Here is a 21,637-nt window from a genome sequence, read left to right on the forward strand (position 1 = left end):
AAGGTATCACCACGAACTCATACTGACCATAACGCGTCTGAAAAGCAGTCTTCTACACATCCTCCTCTCTGACCCTCATCTGATGATAACCAGAATGCAGGTTAATCTTGGAGAACCAAGATGCTCCCTATAGCTAGTCAAAGATGTCATCAATCCTCGGGAGTAGGTAATGGTTCTTCACCATTACCTTATTCAGCTCCTGATAATCTATACACATCCGATGCGACCTGTCCTTCTTCTTTACGAATAAAATTAGGGCTCCCTAGGGTGAACTGCTTGGTCTAATGAATCCCTTGTCTAAAAGCTCTTGTAGCTGTGTAGACAACTCCTGCATCTCAGGAGGAGCCAACCGATACGGTGCCTTGGCTATCAGAGCCGCACTAGAAATAGATCGATCTTGAGCTCTACTTGCCTCTCCAGAGGTATCCCAGACAACTCCTCGGGGAATACATCCATGAACTCGTGTACCACTGGCACATCACCCACCGTCGCCTTACCCGCCTCCTGGGTATCCATAACATAAACGACATATCCTACGTAACCATGTTGGAGGTAGCGCCTAGCTTTCGCTGCTGAACATAATGTTGGTCCCTGATGTGGCCTTTTACCCTGAATCACCTGCTCTCCCCCACTTAGGGTCCTGACCCTCACCAACTGCTGCGCACAGTCGATCACTGCCCCATTTGGGCTTAACCAATCCATCCCTATGATAACCTTGTTCCCCCGCAAAGGTATGGGAACCAAATCTACCAAGTAGCACTCTTCGTACAACCTCAGGACACAATCTCTAAAAACCTCTGATGCCCGCACTGATCGGTCATATGCAATCTCAACCTCTAGGGGGCATTCTAACATGCTCGAAGACTCAGGAAACCTTTTGCTATGCGCAAGAGAAACAAATGATCGGGTAGCACCCACATCAAACAACACCTGAACTGGAATACTGTTCACATGGAATGATCCTGGATAGAGCACATAACATAACATAACATATCAAAATCACAATGACATAATATAAAAGTTAGAGATAGGAAACCATACCCGTCACCACATCGGGTGCGGTGCGTGCCTCCTCAGTTGTCAACTGAAATGCTCGGCTCCGCACCACCGGAGCCTCTGCCTTGCCCTTCTAGCCATCAACAACTCGTGCTTCCGTTGGAGTCAGCACCACCACTGGCGCTGCTACTACTATCAATCCATGGTAGTTGGCCTTTTTATGTCCCCTATGATTGCAATGGAAGCAAATCAGGTCTGATGTATGAACTATGGGGGCGGGAGCATTACAATCCCTGCCAAATTACCCTATCTTGCTGCACTTGTAGCAGCCTAGCGATCCCGCTCTACAAGCACCCTCATGCGGCCTACCGCATTTCCTGCAGTGGCTCTGGCCTTGCTGGCCCTTTAACCTAGCGTCGGTTCCCTTAGGTTTCTTCCTCGAAACCCCAATACTCTGCTCTGTCTCTGCCTTCCTCTTCCTGAGGTGCTCTAAAAAACTCTCTCTCTCCCGTGCCCTAGCAATCATGGACTCCAGGGTTGGGCAAGCTGAATAGCTGACATGCTCCCGAATATCAACCCTTAACATATCATGGTAGCAATTCTTCCGCATCTCCTCATCCCCCTTATACTAGGGTACCAACACGGCACTCTCCCTGAACTTGGCAGTGATCTTTGCCACTGAGTCCATAGTCTGTCTCATATCAAAAAAATCACTAGCCAGCTCTTGAAGCTCCACAGCTGGCGCAAACTCAGCCCTGAACCTGGTCACAAAGTATGACAAAGTCATAGCCTCAATGGCTGGGCTCCCAGCGAGTCACCTAATGACTCCCACCAATCCCTAGCTCTTTCCCTCAAACAACCTGCAACAAAGCGGGCCTTCGACCCCTGCGGGAAGAAGCTCGTCAACAGTGCATACTCAATGTCTGCGATCCATCTCCTGGCAGCAATGGGGTCCTTCACTCCGTGAAAGTCCGGCGCACCACTCCCTCGGAAGTCCTTGAAGGATAGTATGCACGTACTCGACGGGCTAGATGCTAAATCACCCCTGAATATCCAGAGGCGATCCTCCATCAGCTCAATAATCCCCTCCTTGATCGACCCGAAAATAACCGGGGTCGCCTCAGGGATACCTCTTGTGATCTCAGATGCGATGAACTCGTGTAGCCCGTCATCAACCTACTCGGATCCCACGCCTAAACCTGACTCTGATCCTGCTCCATGGCGCGTAATCACCATACTGAAACAAACACAATGATATCAAGGTCATACATACTCTCGCGAGATCACACACTCTCCAAGTTTCCTGATTCTATCTCAGCCTTCCTTGATTCAAGTACGGATCCTCTGCTTCCAGTAGTACGGGCCCATACTACCTTCCACATCAATCCATACTTTCCTCAAGAACGGCCTTGACTTCACCAAGTCCCTTTCTACTAATACAACCTTCATGCTAATCTCATCCTAGGATTAACCTAGGGCACTCTCTGACCTACTCTCCGCCATCAGCTGCACAAGGAGTCCCTACCATCCTTCCCTAACTAGTTTGTGAATACTATTACAGATCCACTTGCTAGTTATTTAAGGCTAGCTAGGATTCCCATAAGCACAAAGCAAGCAACATTTATGCATTGAGTAACCAAATCAAACATGACCTAATCAGGCTCTCATACTATTGACTAAAAGCTCTAGCATACGGCTCAATAAGTTCATACAACATGTGTCACACCCCAAAACCATGAATGGCGGAAACATTATGGGGCGGAGGACATCATGTATAGTATCACAACAATGAATAGTAGTAAACAAGCAACAACATCATCCATTGCATTAATAATATAATTTCATACATGTGTGTTCTGTCAAAGTTATAGACACCAAAAATATACATATCAAAATAAAAGATGAGTCTTGAATGAACTCCATCTTCTCAAAAGCCTGGAACATGTACCTGTCTAGTGGTGACCTGAGAATAGAAGTTATTTTGAAAGCGAGTATCAGCTTAATGCTGGTGAGATCATAAGTATATTAATGTCTGAGTTTGTATGAAAACGTTTGAAAGATGTTTCTGTAAGATGTTTTGTATAATGTTTGAACTCTCCTAGAAAACCCTATGTTTCCTACTAACTGTAGCCTTCTACCAAGGCATCCCGTGTCCATGTGTATGTCTCTTGTTAGAGTGTGTGTTTCCCAATTTTGGCTATCATTAACCAAAAATATAGTTACTACATTACCGTGCATCGTGTGAATATTCACAAAGTTAATGTAATGGGAAAATATTATCGTACCGTAGTATTTGTAATAAGTGACTACCGTGGTACTAACTACCTTAACACAAAAGGTGTTCCAAGTAACATGTGATCGACCTGTATCCTGCTACAGACTCTAGTAAAACGACGATGTAAGACGCCGTAAGAAATGACATTTGGCACCCGTAGACTTGCAAGTCCCACTGTAGCGAGCAACAAGGTGTAGGATAGTCAATCGAGTATAGATCTATACGCAAACTCATACGCTCTCCTATTAAGGAGATTCGAGATACAAGAGCGGTCGTGGCAGGAAGTGTCATGACCCGGTCAATGGTTCACATAACTGCATGAATGCATATGTAATGAATGTGCTAATTGAAAGTGTAATCTTTCTCTGTCTAGCCTGTATGTACTAATATGTTCTGCGTGTGCTAGTTGTAATGTATGTTCTCTCTATCTAGCATGCATAGTAATGTACTGTGTGTACTAGTTGTAATGTATGTTATGTTTTTATCTAGCATGTATAGTAATCTACTGTGAGTACTACTCGAAACGATTCATGAATGAACTGACTCCTTGTATGTTTCATTGTTCTAGTAATAGTATTAGTGTCCTCCTGTGCTACCCCTATGGTAACTTACTAGTGATGTAACTGGTACGTATGAACATGGAAGTATACCCTTGCTACCCAAGGGTACCGAATGAACTGGAAGGACCTTTATGACTATATATGTACACATGATATATAACTAATATTTAAATGACCTTCGGACGGATACCCGATATCCCACCAGACCACATCTCAAGCGCGAAAAGGAAATAGGGTGGGCACGCCTTCCTAAGCCTTTTAAAGATTTATTATATAACTATACATACATAGACATGCAATTGATAATAAGTATAAAAGAGTTTAAGTACAAGTATTTAATAAGTAAAAGAGTTTGTAAAACAGTTTGAAACAATACAGTTTGATAAAGAGTTTGAATAGTAAGAAATCACTGGCTTTGTAGTTATGAATCACATGTGATTTATGTAATAACTATAAGTATTTAACTTGTATTCCCCCCATAAAGCATTTAAAAACATTTAAATCATTGGTTAAGGGGTATGAACTCACCTGTAGTGAGTGGTACGGATGAACTGAAGATGTAGGATCGCTAGGTGACAAGTGAAGTCTTGAGCACACTTTATAATCCTAGTTAACATATAATACCACATATATGTATCCAGTTAGTCTTAAACTACTAATTCATAATGTTAATACATCCTAGAACATAATAAACACTTTATATAAGTGTTATAAGCCCTAAGGATTGCATCTAAGTTGTTGTGGGACAAGGCTAATGAGTTTAGGGTTCCAAGGGACCACATACATGAGTTTACTCTCCAATAAACCCCACACAAGGAGTTTACGGTCATAAACTCTTGAGTTTACGGCCGTGAACTCCTAAGTTTAATGTCCTTTGGTGTTTTGAAGTTCTAAATGATCCCTAGAAGCATTCCTACTTGGTGGATTAATTCTTGGAAGGGTTTAGGGCACTCCTTTGAGGAGTTTACGGTCCCAAGGCCAATTCCTTTTGAGTTTACTATCGTAAACTCTTATGAAGAGGGGTGTTTTTATGCTTTCAAGTCCCATGCTCATGTAGGATAGGTTCTAGACATTCATATAAGGCTAATGAAGGCCTTGGGCACACTTTGGTACCCTTCCTTGATGTTCACGGCCGATAGACCATTTCCCTTAGAGATTACGGCCGTAATCTCTCATGGGGATGAGCATTTGATGATTTAAAGTCCCTAAATTAACTAGAAGTAAATCAAGGCTATTGTCCAAGGCTATAGGAGTGATTAAGGCACTCTTTGGCCTTTGAGTTTGGAGTTCATGGTCCAAGAACTTCTTGAGCTGTGAACACCTAAATATTGGTGTTACCCTTATAAAAGAGTTTACTCCCCAAGGTGTTCTTGGGCGGTAAACTCTCAAATCTTGTGGTTTTGTTATGATTTCTATGTTATTAAGCACTTAATAAGCTATATAATACAACTAGAGAAAGGTACTCACGATTTGGGATGAAAACCCGAAGATCCATGAGAGAGAAAATGGCTTTTCTCTAGTTGGAAATGTAACTAATGAAATAATTTGGTTAAGAATCATATATATAGTCCTGGGATTTTTGGAAGAAAATATTTTTATTCAAGAAATGAACTCTAATATCATAGAGTTCTAAAATAACAAATTTGCACAAAACCCTAATGCATCCTCTCTCCTGATATCTCTTTAAGTGAAAATCCTGAATTACTCAAACTTATACTAAAAAGTTTGAAAACTTACTGCAACTATTCTGACTTCTATTGGAGTGATATTGTTTGTACAAAATAGAATTTCGGGTTGTCACAACATGCATATAAGGCATCCTTCTAGATCCTTATCCCTAATGTAGCATGTAGTTTTCAGAGTCATATAACACACATACAAGGCATCTTTCTAGATCATTATCCCAAATCTAGCATGCATTTCTCATAATCATATCATATAACATAACGTAAAAAGTATGGGTAAAAGACCCCAACTTTCGTATTTTTTTTTTGAAAGACCCAAACTTTCATACTTCACAATATCATTACTCCAAAACATGCTATTTGCATATTCATAAGAGCAATATTTTACATTGATAAAGGGAGTTACAAACTATTGGATACAAACCGTCTATTACAAAGTGTTATATATATTACATAACTACCCAGGATATTGTAATTTATACAAACATAAACTGTAGTAGAAAAGTACTATTACAAACTATTCTAAATCTTTCGATAGTATGTGAACATACTAGTTACTTATCACCTGCAACTGTTAAAGATTGATAGGGTAAGCGGTGACACTTAGTGAGTTCAATAATAGATACAATATAACGTTATGCCATATATATATTTCAATGTGGCAAAAGCAAAGAGGAACAACAAGACATATGTGAAATCATGTGACAAGCGTTCATATCAATCAAAGACTTTATTCAAATATATACTTTTCAATGCTTGATATACATCAATAAAACTTTCGCCCAAATGGCATAGAAGACATGCAAATTTCTGATTAACATCTTGTTAGACTTCAGGCTTATAGTCCTGTCTAACCATTTGCCAATGCCATAGAATAGAAGTCATTCTCTTACGGAGACATGCTCTACATGGCCAGAGGCTACATACCAGTACCAATGTGAATCTAAGTCCTTTCACTGATCACATGGTCCAAGGTATTACAATTGCTATAAACATAGCGAATAACACGGGAAAATAACTCAGAATAATAACACTGAAAAGCACATAGCACATATAACACATAACATACAATTGTTCCTATATATTGAACTCACTTTAAGTTAACCGAGGGTTAAAATAGTAATTTGGATAGCACTTCGGCTTTAAATATGTATTTCTATGTTGAAAACCGGGAGCTTAATTGAAAACCGGGCTCTGCGAAGGTAAGGCTTCAAAACCGAAAAGATAAAATTCCCGGGCTTCTCAGGGGTCTTGGGATATGTTTCGGGTGCTAAAATTGATACCGGGGCTTCGGGGAGAGTAAAAATAGTGAATATATGGATTATGGGTGAAATATGACAAATTATCAAAATTACCCGGGAAGGCTCGCGGGCCTCCCTTTTATAGGCGAGGGGCTCGGATCCAGAGCTAGGAGAAGCAAGCACGTGGCTCGCATGCGAGGAGGGAAAGGCAGGTGGCGGTGCGAGGCTCGGACACACATTTGGTTCGGATGCGAGGCTGGTAGGCGAGATGTGTCTCGCATCGGATTGGCCACCAATGCGAGACGTGTCTCGTTCTTGCTGGACCTCGGCCTCGGTGAATCAGAAGGGAACACGTGCTGGTCTCGAACTTAGGCCACTTCTTGTATACGCTGCTGCTTCGTGCGAGGTGACGTGTCCGAACACTGTTCATGCGAAAATTCTTGGTTTTCGGGCCCCGAACTTCTAAAATCCATAACTTTCGCATACAAGCTCCGGTTTTGACGTTCTTTATATGCACGCATAGCTAAAATTATGCTCTACAAATTTAGTTTAGACTTCGTCGGCTAATTTTGACTTTATTTTTAATATTATTATTTTTAACAGATCGGGACAGGAAAATCCATTAAAAATTCATAACTTCTTCATCTGACATCCGTTTTCGTCAGACTTTTTACCATTGTACTACATATGACGAGACCTTTGATTCGAGTTCCCCCCATCATACCACATACTATACAATCATACATGCTGTCTACTGCTAAGTTGAAACTTCGAATGCTGCCGGGCATTTTTGGGGTGCCCGACCTACCCATGTCAAGTCATTATGGGGTGCTGACTACCCGTGTCAAGCTGTTATGGGGTGCTGAATACCCATGTCAAGCCATTCTGGGGTGATGAATACCCTGTTGGATTAATGTCTAAGTCCATAACTATAATTGGTAAGACTTGACCCGACCCGGCATGGTCCATTTGGGTTGCATACCATCATGCACTTGGATAGACTATAATGAGAGAAATAAGACACTTATGGTTATTAATATATTATAAGTTCTAGTATATTAATAATAAGAATAATAAGATTATTTAATTAGTATTGATCAAGAATTAATCTAGGATTAATTAAGTGATCAAAAGAAGACTAATTAAATATATGGGTTGATTGTGTAAATCATCCATACTTATATAGTGGGCTAATGCTCCATGGATAATCAAGTTGGGCTAAAACCTATATGATGGTCCATGGGTGCTCCATGGTGTATTTGAACCCATGGATCCAAGGAAATGGAAAGCCATGACAATTAAGGATTTACCCTAATTGTAACACTATATAAAGATACTATTCTTGACAAAATCGGCCACTAGTATTATACTAGAGAGGGTAACAAAGGGCTAGCCGATTTCATGAAGTGTAGGACTCTCTCAAGTTATTCTAAGTGTTTTGATGATTGTGATTCCATTTGAGGCTTCCACACTATTGGGGCTAGGCACTCAAGCTTCATGAAGACTTTCTACATCAAAGAGGTATGTTATCTATCTTGTTACACTCATTGTTTTGTATGCTAGATTAGGATAATACCTTGGATGTTCTTATTTGCATGTATAATAGAGAAAACATAGATCCAAGGTATTTAGGGTTGCATGTACACTTAGGAGTGTTAGAATGCTCAAAACCCAACAGTGGTATCAGAGCCTAGGCTTGTTTTCTTGTTATACTTGCAAATGGAGCTGAAAAATTGAGTTTTGATGCTGTCAGCCCAGCAGACTCGCCGAGTCCATGAAGGGACTCGACGAGTCCAAGGCAAAATGCATCCAACTCGCCGAGTTTTGTTCATGCACTCGACGAGTTGGAAGCCAGACAGCATATTTTCGAGGTTTTTGGCTAGAAATGGACTAGGAACATTACCCTAAGTTGTTTTTGAACTTATAAACTTGTTTTTTAATGTGGTAATGTTCATGCTAATCCATTTTCAAAGATAATTGTTAATAGATTCATGTTTTGTATTAGTTTAAGGTTTAGACTAATTACATGAAGAAGTTTGATATGAATTATCTTGTTCTTATGAGTTGCTTAGATTGATAGAAAAGTTAATTGAAATAGTTGTTTTCAATCCATTTTAATCTAAGAGTTGAGTATAAAATGTGTTTGTGTAACTTGTCCTCAAGTTACATGAAGAGTCACATTAAAGACTCATAAAACTCATAAAAGTTGGTAATGGTTACAAAATGAAGAGTCTTGTGTCATTGAATTTTTTTTTATGATTCCATAACTTGTCCTCAAGTTATGGAAATTCAAGAGTCACTTCATTAATAAATAAATAAATAAATAAAGTGTAACCTTAATTAATTCCATAAGTTATAAAAAATAAAGAAAAGTTAATTCTTTTATTTGTTTAAAGTCTTCCATAAGTTATGGAACTTGAAGAGTTTTTGGATTAAAGCTACTTTAAACACATAAGTTATGGAATTAATTAGTTTTGAATAGTTTCAAAACTTGCCCTCAAGTTTTGGAATTTGAAAAGTTTTCTCTTATGAATACTTTAATTCCAAGTTAGCCCTTAGAATTTTAAAAGAGTTAAAATTCAACACTTATACTATTTATAACATTAATGGTTAATTATTATATATATGTATAAGAACAAGTCGTTTTACCGTTAGTAGGCCTCATTCACGAAGCCGGTCTATAAGGTGGGTATAAGGTTGTTGCCTATAAAATGGCGACTTAATGGGTGTATACTCTCACCCACCGCTTGCTTGACTGGTGGAGGGTCGTTAGCCGAACGGGTAGGACAATGACTTTAAATTCTCCCTTCATTAAAAGTATTAATGATAAATACTAAAGTAACTAAAATCTTAATAATTCCCAATCTTAGTTACTTTAGGAAAAATGTGAATTTGGTGCTAACCCATGGAATTCACACTTTGTACCTTACCAAGTCGTTGGTGGAGCGTGTGTGGTTAACCGGCACACTAACTTGGACTAGTAAGGACCACAAAGGGTGACTTAATGTTTTTCATAGATCAATGGAGCGTGTGTGGTTAACCGGCACATTGATTAGGTGATAATATTAAGGGTACCAAGTGAATTGGTATGGTTATTCTCACCTTGTTTTGTGATCCTCGGCATCCCAGTCACAAAATTTGAGAGGGCACACTCGAGATTGAAACATGCCATTGAAAAGTTCAATGAATCTCAAAAGATCTAGGAATTTCAAATCCAATTAAAACCTAATAAATTATTTCGTTTATCTTGGTGGAAATTGGTGAATCGTCATTCACCTACCTTCAAATATTTTATAGCTTGGATTACAGCATCCCTCTTCTAAGTTATAAAATAGTTTGTTGGGTCCTAGCCTTAATATTTCATATTGGGTGTCATATTAAGGACTTTAAATCAACTATCTTGAATATCTCCCAAAACATGTCTGGTTTAGACATTTATGATCTTCCCAAATCTCTTGAAGATGATGTTCCTCAACATCATGCTTCACTTCCTCTATCTCCTCCAATTATTCTCCCTCACCTACAAGTTCTTGAAAAGTTTAAAGTCACTCAAGCCCTATTGGCAAGTTAAGGTCTTGGTGTGGTCACATCTTGGAGATGTAGTCACATATTGACAAGACGGGAGAGTTGGGTGTCAAAGTCTCGTGAAAGTTGGATGTTCAATCACTTTCTTAGTAACATAGCGGGTCACTTTGGGACTACTATGAGATAGACTATGACACGAGCCTTAATGATCTTATCTATTTGCTTTGTGTTGTGGAATCAGAAATGATTTGGAACACTAGTAAAGCAAATTTTGTTAGAAGATCAACTTCCCAAACCTTAAATGGACATTGGCAATGGTAGCATTGGATATCTAGAAAAGCATTTCTCTTCCCAATGGAAAGGGATCGGCCATAGTCAACTCGGTTGACCAAATGGTAAAGAGAAAGGCTAAGTCTGAGATAGTCTCATGTGCCATTATCAAAGGGTCCATATGTTTATATTGCCAAAGAAAGGGGCATTGGTTGCAAAGCTGCCATAATTTACCTAAGGATGTTAAAGTCGATAAGATTGACTCTACTTCAGGTAAAGTCCACTGTCTAACTCTATTAAGTTTCTATTATGAGATTCTTGATACATGATGTGACTGGGTCACATGGTGATGTTTTAAGAATCAAAGAAAAAGGTAAAGAAACTTAAAGAAAGAATATGCTGAATCTGATCGCGTAGATGGATTTCTATCGCGTAGTTTGAAGATCGGATTCTTGAGCTACTTCTTAGGAGTTATAATATATTGCTTGTGAATAGATAACAACAAGTTTTTCATGTGGATTGTAAGGATAAGTTTTTCCGCAAAGTTTTAAAATAAAAGAAAAAAAGGGTTTTAATTTTATTTATTTTAAAAATATCCTTACAATAGCATCTGTGGAAAATTGTTGCTTATATGTTTCCAGTAATAGCAATATTGGAAAGTGGACTTGATTCTTTCATTTGTGGTAGTGTCTGAATTTACCAAATGAAGAAAGTTTTTCATCACCCAAGTTTCAATTGGACAGAAACTTGGAATCATACAAGTTGTATTGTATGATGAATGAGAATTTTCATCTTTGAAAAATTAAGACTAATTCTTTGATCACATGTATATGTGAGTCAATTGAAGGACTAAGGAATTAGGTACACTGGGTGTGCGCTGGTCAAGGTCCACCACAAAGATTGATTTGTCATGATTTACTAAAGATTAGTAAATATGATTATACTTATAAGGTTAATTATAATTCTGTAACATTGGAAAGGATACAATGTATGACAAAACGAATAAGAATAATCAAATTAGGCAGAAGGATAAAAGTTTCTCAAATCTGAAAAGATGGGAGAGTACTTTAGTATCAGTTTGATGATCATCTTAATGATTTAGAAACCATATCACAAATTCATACTCTAAGGATGTCTTAGTGCATTGTTATGGCTAAGAAGAGAAATCATGAATTGTTGGATTGGTTAAGATCAAGAAGATGAGTCATACTTCGTTCCAAAACAATTCTTAGAGTCATACTCCAAGATTGTAACATTGAGTGACATAAAGTAAGGTCTAAAACACTTATCAAATGTAGTGTAAAATGTTTTCTACTCTTGTACATTTGAGATTGGTAAGTTGTGATGTCTTGGATGAGACAAAGACCAACTAAGACCAATTGTGTGAAGTTTTAGTCTTGATAAGAATCCGCACTATCCCTTGAATATTTGTTTTGTCAAGGAATGGTTCTTGACTAGGAAAACTTATATGTCAAGAGGACAGTGGGAGCCTTAAAGATCCTGAAAGAGTTTCAAGATTTAATCGAGAGTAAAACCTGTAATTTATCACTAGCACACGACTTAAGGTTTGCAACCTATCGTGTTGACATAATTCTTATTTCTGTACCTACTTCAAATAAGTTGAATTTACATGTGAGTTATCAGAGTTCAACTTGGAAGCATTGGTGGGCCTTGTATTACCAAGGTGACAAGAAACTAAGATTAAATAAGTTTAATCCATGTAGGGCTGAATTTGTCACTAACCTTATCTTGTGATTATGGTTTTGAAAAATTCGCATGGATAGGAACTCATACACTATAAAATCTAAGTGTCATAAGGCTTCTCTCCGATTCATGAAAATGATGGTGAGGAAACGCTTTCACTAAATAGATTTTAAGTAGATATCAATTGTGTCATTTGCACTTTCAAAAGTCATTAGTGGAGCGCGTGTGGTTAACCGGCACACTAACATGGACTTGTGAGAAATGGCAAATGCCTAAGCAATTGAGACTATGATTACGGCATCCCTTTTCATAGTTCTGAAAATTGTTTAGACACACATGTGAGCTATCTAAGAAAGGGTGTATGAATCTAAATTTCAGAAGTCCAACAGATTTCTGGAAATGTGTCAGGGCTAGTGGGAGCATAAGTGTTATGCTGATAATCATCATGTTAGTGGGAGCATGATTATTATGATTAGTACTGCAAGCTAGCAATGTTAATTATAGAAAACAAAGTTTCAATCCGTGAAGTTGCAGGGGTTGAAAAGTTGTTTTGCTATAATTAAGGGAGAGGAAATTATACTTCATGTCAATTCTAAAGCTTAGATTGAGATTTTAATCATCTTTAGTCAAGAATATATATAAGAATTTTATGTCTGAATGGTTCGAATTAAGAAAATTCTATATATATTGTGTTTTCAAAATTCGATTATGATTACGGCATCCCATCTTCATAGTTAAATTTTGAAAACATGGCAAATAAAAAAATATTGTAGCAAAAGACTGGTCTAGTATCATGTCTTTATGTCAAACATCATGAATCGTATCCCATATGCTTCGGATATAGGATCGATTTCACGTGCTATAATATTCATCCTTTCTAAATTTTCCAAATGCTTAAGGCATATAGAAGGGAAAAGTCTAGAACTGGATATGACTAAAGTAATTAAGCAATTGTCGAGGACAATCTGAGGTTCGCCAAAGATTGGTTGCTCAGGGACATTTGGAAGTCTAGTGTTAATTTTGGTAGGACCATATTGACATTTTCTGAAAAGAGGTAACTCTTGTTCGGAAGTGATAGTCAAATGGGACTATGGAAATGTCTCCATAGGTGGAAGTTATTAAATCTATGTAAGATTAGGAAACTTAATGCAAGAAGGATGTTCCCAAGGAGCTGATCTCCTTTGGAATGCTCTGTAATGGTTGTTGTCAAGTCTTTCTGACTTCGTGCATAATCATTACAAGAGGATCAATGCATATAAGTTTAGAATCTAACAGATTTCAGTAAATGACATGAATTTGGAATTCTTGCATTTACAATAAGGATTTGCGATTGTGAAATGAGTATCATTGGAATCATGTTCAATTGATCTACATCACAATGTAAGGATCATAGACAAACATAGTGTGCATACTTGGGGTATGGCATAACTATTGTTTAGAAAAACAAAGTGTACATGCTAGGAGCATGGGACGACTGTTGTTTTTATTCAAGTCTTAAGTTGATTATTTGAAACATTGAATAATGTGTAATCAATATGGTGATAAATAAAAAGTGGTTTTATTTATATTCAAAAGGATTCTGAGACCATATTAGATTCGATTATTATTGTGTTTCACTTTGCATGTTTTGACTTCCAAAATAGCTAGGTTATTCTTTCCGAATGACTAAGTTATTTAAACACTCCACAGTCGTTCATATGTTGGAAGTAGGTATGAATCAAGACTGTCATGAATCGGGTTTGTAGATGGCTAAATGGGTTTAGTCATGGCAATGGTTGCTACAACATTCATGAGTGCTCATAAGTTATGAGTATTGGAATAAACCCACGCTCACTTGTATCACTTCATGGAATTTATCTCGAGTGATCGTGAGACGGTAATATCATATAAATCTTCAAACTAGAGATATGAGTTGTTACCTATGAGTTGGTTGTGCATTGATTGCACGTAAACGCATCAGTAACTTGATGTTATAAAACGTGCCTTTGTGTACAATTCAACAAGTAGTAGAACAAGCATATGAGTCGAAGTTTATCTGTTCCTTCTAGAAATAGAAGCGATATCTGGGCCCCTCGATGATTTTGTTGTGACCTATGTACCGGCCGGTCAGAACTGAATTGATGTGTTCGATTAAGTTCTTTGTCAAACAAATCGAAAATCGGGAAACAAACTGCTGGACAATAAGTACGACGTTGTTCCATGTATTTGTCCGGCTGATATCATGAGAACAGAGGATTATATGATCCCTTATCTAATGGACAAGTCATTGACAAGGTCAGAGTTCATCTACAAGGTCAGAGTTCGATAGAAGCTTTTGAGAGCTACGATTGTCGGTTGGTTCCTGAAGTCATACGCAATAATAGTTTTAGACTTATCCAAGTGGGAGACTGTTGGATTAATGTCTAAGTCCATAACTATAATTGGTAAGACTTGACCCGACCCGGCATGGTCCATTTGGGTTGCATACCATCATGCACTTGGATAGACTATAATGAGAGAAATAAGACACTTATGGTTATTAATATATTATAAGTTCTAGTATATTAATAATAAGAATAATAAGATTATTTAATTAGTATTGATCAAGAATTAATCTAGGATTAATTAAGTGATCAAAAGAAGACTAATTAAATATATGGGTTGATTGTGTAAATCATCCATACTTATATAGTGGGCTAATGCTCCATGGATAATCAAGTTGGGCTAAAACCTATATGATGGTCCATGGGTGCTCCATGGTGTATTTGAACCCATGGATCCAAGGAAATGGAAAGCCATGACAATTAAGGATTTACCCTAATTGTAACACTATATAAAGATACTATTCTTGACAAAATCGGCCACTAGTATTATACTAGAGAGGGTAACAAAGGGCTAGCCGATTTCATGAAGTGTAGGACTCTCTCAAGTTATTCTAAGTGTTTTGATGATTGTGATTCCATTTGAGGCTTCCACACTATTGGGGCTAGGCACTCAAGCTTCATGAAGACTTTCTACATCAAAGAGGTATGTTATCTATCTTGTTACACTCATTGTTTTGTATGCTAGATTAGGATAATACCTTGGATGTTCTTATTTGCATGTATAATAGAGAAAACATAGATCCAAGGTATTTAGGGTTGCATGTACACTTAGGAGTGTTAGAATGCTCAAAACCCAACATACCCATGTCAAGCCATTCTGGGGTGTTGATAACCCATGTTAGGCCATTCTAGGGTACCTGCCTACCCTCCGGTCTATCTCACCCATTCACGTGGACTATTTCACCCCTACTACTATCACATAATAATCTATCATAACATGCTGTCAGACATATCTGGGGTGTCCGACCTACCCTTCGGTCCTAAAAACCGATCGGGGGACTATTCCCCTCCTAGTGCTACTATCATATAGAACATAGCGTACTGGCACAAAGAACATATCAATTAATAGCAAACTAGACAATTATAAAAAAGACAATCATCTAAACTGTAACTAACTACTAGTGGGTCGACATCGGTGCCTTAGACCCACTTCTACTGGAAGGTAATTCACCTCATAGACCTGCGTGTTGAATCTCACAGAAGAAATCTCTAACAGCTGCTCCGATGACTCCCGACTATCTTAGTTACATTAACACTTATCAGAGTCTATAACATTATTTAGGGTAAAATGACCATTTTATCCCTTGGTCAATTGGAACATACATGAGTCCTAATTCTAGCTTATTAGGCCCAGCTCTCTTATGGCCCATCAAAGATTCCTTAAGATCCCACTAATTGCCCAATTTCAGAATTAGGCCTTATCCCCCTCCAAATGGTCCCAAAAGTTCCAAGTCCAAATATAATAATTCCAAAGGGCCCAATCTTGGCCCAAAAGGGCCCAATACTCATGTTTCTTATTCCTAAGTTCAAAATGATACTTCTTAGTGGGCCATGAGGCCCAAAAGTCTAGACCCATCCTCTTAGGGTGCAAAAGCCCAATTTTCCCAATCTGCATGCGTACGCGCGGCGTACCCGACATGTATGCCCAACGTACGCTGGCCTTAACCAAGACGGGGAGTTTCACCCAGTACGCGTGGCATCACAAGGAGTACGCCCAACGTACTGGTCAACTTCCTTGGGACTTTATTCATGGCTTAATATGCTAACTGTTTACGCCCAAACTGCAAATCCAAGCCCTTTTAGACCTCCTAAACCATAAACTCACGAACTTTATGTGCTTGCATGCAAGATTGGGTGTAAAAACATGATTTTGGTCCATTATTCCTACTTTAAGACCATCAAGCCCTTGCATGGTTTTGGCTTAACCACCAAGATCCGATTTTTATGATCCTAGGTGCGTCTAAGAGTCCAAAAGGACAACTCTTACGCTCTGGAACCAACAATACTCAAACACTCTCAACAATGGGGTCCAAAAAGAACATAAAAGCCTCAAATAAACAAACCTAAGCATACAATGGTCAAGTATGGAGCTTGATACCTCAAAAGGGTCAGAAATGGTGTCAATCCTCTGGATCTACAAGCTCTTGGTGGATCCTTGCTTCTTCTTCAAGCTCATTTCTTCTTTTCTCACTAAAATAACACACAAACACTCAAAAATGGCTTCTAGAACACAAAGGCACACAAACGGAGCTAGGGTTTTCATGGTGGCTGGGTAAGAGTGAAGGGAGGCTGAACCAAAAGGGGTTATGTTCTTTATATATGTAGCAAATATAATTTTTAGGGTTTAAGGATCTGCACACATACACTGGGCGTACTCCTGGTATGTTGGGCGTATGTGCTTGGCCTTCGCGTTTCCTTTCCACGAGTATGTAGGGCGTACACAACATTGTACGCCCCACATACGCAGCTACCTCATCCCACTAGTAAGGCCTGACGGTCAAAGCCTAAACCAAACCACACGACACTTCAATAGGATGAATAAGAATAATACCTGGAAAATCTCGGATGCTAAAAATCTTCCCACTTGAATTAGACTCGGGATAGTGCTCTCTCATTTCATCCTCCGGCTCCCAAGTCCATTCTGAGCCCTTGTGGTGTTGCCGCTGCTCCTTCACTAGCTCTACTTCCTTGTTCCTCAGCGTATTCGTCTTCCTATCTAGATTGGCTATTGGCCGCTCGATGTAGTTCAGACTATCATCCACCTAAATATCCTTGATAGGTAATACTGCTGAGTCGTCTACCAATCATTTCCGCACCTGGGAGACATGAAAGGTGATAGGAATCTGGCTAAGTTCGGCTGGCAGATCTAGCCTATATGCCACATTGCCCACCCGGGCGACAATCCTGAAGGGTCCAATATACTTGGGGCCCAACTTTCCTTATACTTAAATCGAATGACGCCCTTCCAATGTGAAACTTTCACGAGTACCATGTCCCCGACCTGGAACTCCAGGTTCGATCGACGTTGGTCGGCATAACTTTTCTGCTGACTCTGAGCAGTCTGAAGCCTGCTCCGAACCTGCTAGATCCTTTCTGTAGTCTTGAGTACCACTTCGATACTCCCCATGACCCTCTGACCCACCTCACCCCAGCATATCGGGGTCCTGCACTTCCTCCCATACAACATCTCAAAAGGAGGATAGTCAATACTTGCATGATAGCTATTATTATAGGAGAACTCAGCCAAAGGTAGGTAAGTATCCTAACTACCTCCGAAGTCTCAAACACATGCTCACAGCATGTCCTCCAGAGTCTGGATGGTCCGCTCACTCTGACCATCTGTCTGCAGGTGAAAAGCAGTGCTAAAGTGCAGACGAGTACCCAAATTATCGTGAAACTTCTTCCATAATCTAGAAGTGAACCGCACATCTCTGTCGGAAATCACTAAGACTGCCACCTTGTGCCGTGTCACTACTATCCTGATATAGATGTCAGCCAACCTTTTGTCCGAAACGATCTCTTGAATCGGAATAAAATGGACGCTCTTGGTCAATCAATCAAAAATGACCCAAATCGAATCCACTTCCCGCGTGGTCTTAGGAAGCTTTGTGATGAAATCCATAGTGATCTCTAGGAAAATCCCGAATGCTACAGTTTTTTTAACTGATGCAGGAGTTTAGACGATTAAAAATAAGAAAACGTTAGAAATAATTTCAAAGGTAATAGACACTTTCTGAGTTTGACCGTTTTTTTTTATAATATATATAAAATATTAGAATCATGAAAAAATTGGTTGATGATTTACTCCAAACGTAATAGATCATTGTAATATTTTTATAAAAAAAAACACACACCGAACTAAGGAAAAGAGGATATTGATTGACGGACAAAAAAATGGTATAACAATTAGTAGAAACTAATTTAACTGGTTATAATATCACGCAATATGACAATGGTGAATTAAAAATGAAAATAAAGATATCTATGGAATAAATACGTTTCTTTAAAAATATTTGACTTTTTATGTTAACTAATTTGATACTTTATTTGAAAAATCTAATATCAAAAGGGTTTTTCTTATATTTTTAAAGAAACGAATACAAAGAAGAATAAATATAAGAAAAGCGAAAAACTTGGAGATAAAGAAGGCAACAAAATAATCTATTTTCATTGAATTATCCTTTATGATTCTAGCAAAATCTTTTACTCTCTGGAGTGTGGAGGTTACGAACAACCAGCCTTCCAAGTAACTCACGAAGGGTTGATCTCCCAAAGGTTTAGTAAGAAGATCTGCAATTTGTTGTTTGTTGGACACATGGAGTGGCAGGATCTCGTGAGATTCAACTTGTTCTCGAACAAAAAAACAATCCATCTCAACGTGTTTAGTTCGTTCATGGAAAACTGGATTGTTGGCAATATGTCGGGCAACTTGATTGTCTCAATAAAGAGACGTACCATCTTTAAGGTTGACTGTAAGATCATTGAGTAACCAACGCATGAAAAGCACCTTGTTAACCGTTGTAGCCATGGCTTGATATTCAGCCTCTGCAGACGAACGTGAAACCATAGACTGTTTCTTTGTCTTCCAGGACATAGGAGCACCTCCCAAAAGCAACAAGTAACCAGTCCTTGAACGTCTCGTATAAGGGCATCCCAGCCAATCAACATCACTGTAAGCGACAAGGTTAAAACCACTATTCTTGGGTATGAAAATGCCTTGACCAAGAATGGACTTTAGGTATCGAAGCACATGAGGAATGACTTTCATATGATCTGTCCTAGGGTAATAAATGAATTGGCTAAGGACACTTACAGCATAAGCAATATCTGGTCGTGTAGCCTATTGATATAATAACCTCCTGATGAGATGTCGGTAAAGGGATGCATCAGCTTTGTGGCTTTCATGACAATGGTCAAGTTTCAAGTTTTTCTCCATGGGAAATGCACTAGGGCAACAACCAAGTTATCCACAATCAGAAAAAATGTCCATGGAGTGATTGTGTTGACTTAGGATCATCCCATCTTTAGTACGAGCAACTTCTATGCCTAAAAAAATACTTCAAAGGGCCAAGGTCTTTGATGCTAAAGTTAACGTTTAAGTGATCATTGGTTGTTTGAATAATATCCTCGTCATTACCAGTGATGACCACATCATCAACGTAAATCAAGATTGCAATAAACTTGCCCTTTACATTGTAGGTGAAAAGAGAATGATCACCATGTGATTGTTTGAACCCAATCTCCAGTAAGGAGATCGTAAACTTTTGATTCCAAGTACGAGAGGCTTGTTTCATCCCGTACAAAGACTTTCTATGACGAGATACTTTAGTATCTTCTTTGTTACAGAAACATTGTGGGACTTTCATATAGACCTCCTCTTGCAAATCGCCATGGAGGAACGCATTATTAACATCCAGTTGATGCAACGACCAATTTCTTTTAACCATAGTGGTGATGAGTGTTCGAATTGTCACTAGTTTCGCAACCGGAGCATACGTGTCATGATAGTCGACTACTTTAATTTTTGTAAAACCTCTTGCAATAAGACGAGCCTTGTAGCTTTTGATTTCTCTATTGGGTTTGTATTTTATTTTGTAGACCGATTTCGAATCAATGGGATGTTTCCCTTCCAGAAGAGTTTCCGATGTCCATGTCTCATTATCTTCAAGAGCTTAAATTTCATGTTGCATGGAAAGGCGCTAATTATCATCTTGCATAACTTCTTTGAAGGATTTGGGCTCAGTAACTGAAGTAGTGGCCGCTAAAAAAACTTGATTATAAGTTGAAAATTTATCATAAGAAACGTAATTTGAAACAGGATGTACCGTGGAAGAAGTTCTATTAGGCACGGGTTTTGCATGGTCGATGGAGGGTGGCAAAGTGACTTCATAATCTTGCAGCCGAGATGGTGGGATTCTTGTTCTTGTGGCTCTTGGGGCTTGATGTTCATCATGAAGATGTTGAGTTTCAGTTTCAATCTTTGGTTGTGTTTCACCTCTAGAACAAACTAAATCAAATGGATAATATGGAAAGGTGGTCTCAGTGGATTCGGCTTGAGAACCTGAATGGGCTGTTGCATTCCCTTCATTGTTTTCAGCTTCAACTTGTTTAACCCAATCATCTTCTTGCCATCTTGGTGTCTCAAACGCATGAGATGTTGAGTTCTTCGAATTGAGTTGTGCAAACGGAAAATTGGTTTCAACGAATTTAACATTGCAAGAGATTGTCATTCTCCCATGTTCAATGTCAAGTAGCTCAAACTTATTACCTCCTGTCTCTAGACTACTATAATAGGCCAAATAACCCAAGGTTCTCATGTGCTCATAATATAGTTTTTGTCTAAACACGACTTCATATAGCATAGCCTTTATACACTCTCCCTGTAAAAGCTTTGGGATGTTTGCATGGAACATGACGGCCCGAGCGGTTTCAAGGAGATGTCGATGTTTACATTCGACCACCCCGTTTTGTTGGGGTTTGTGGGGGCAAGTGGTTTCTAGTAGGATGCCCTCACAAGCATTGAACTCCTTCATGCGATTAAAAGTGAATTCACCTCCATTATCACTTCTAACCCATTTTATTAGCTTTGAAAATTAAGTTTTGACCATATTATGAGAACTTATCAAACAATCCCTTGCTTCATTTTTATGGTTAATGAGAAAGACCTAGATGGCTCTACTAAAATCGTCTACAATGGTTAACAAAAAACCGGCATGGGTTGTTGATGATTTACGATATTTACCCCATATGTCACAATGAATTAAATCAAAACATTCATTAGTCTTAATAAAACTCTTAGGAAAGGGAGTCTGTGTGTGTTTAGCTTTAACACACGAATCACACAATTCGTCTTTAAAATTGAAAGAAATATCTTTAAAAAAAATCTATATTCAATAACTTTGAATTAGAAACATAACCTAGTCTTGAATGCCAAACTCTAGCATCAACTTTAGTTGCCATGGACTTCCTTTCTTGAGTAGCCATACCCATCCGATATAGGCAACACACACAACCACCC

The 21,637-nt window shown here is 38.6% G+C and overlaps 1 protein-coding gene across 1 annotated transcript; it reads right to left on the reverse strand.

The window, feature by feature from the left end:
* Window positions 1-20,318: 20,318 nt before the first annotated feature.
* LOC145045203 (uncharacterized) lies at window positions 20,319-21,152 on the reverse strand. The gene has a single exon (XM_078993548.1). The coding sequence runs from the start codon at window positions 21,150-21,152 to the stop codon at window positions 20,319-20,321; it is 834 nt and encodes a 277-aa protein (XP_078849674.1).
* Window positions 21,153-21,637: the final 485 nt, after the last annotated feature.

The sequence above is a fragment of the Lactuca saligna genome, chromosome 5 (genome assembly GCF_052625555.1).
Source record: "Lactuca saligna cultivar CGN05327 chromosome 5, ASM5262555v1, whole genome shotgun sequence".
In the NCBI taxonomy this organism is placed as follows: domain Eukaryota; kingdom Viridiplantae; phylum Streptophyta; class Magnoliopsida; order Asterales; family Asteraceae; genus Lactuca; species Lactuca saligna.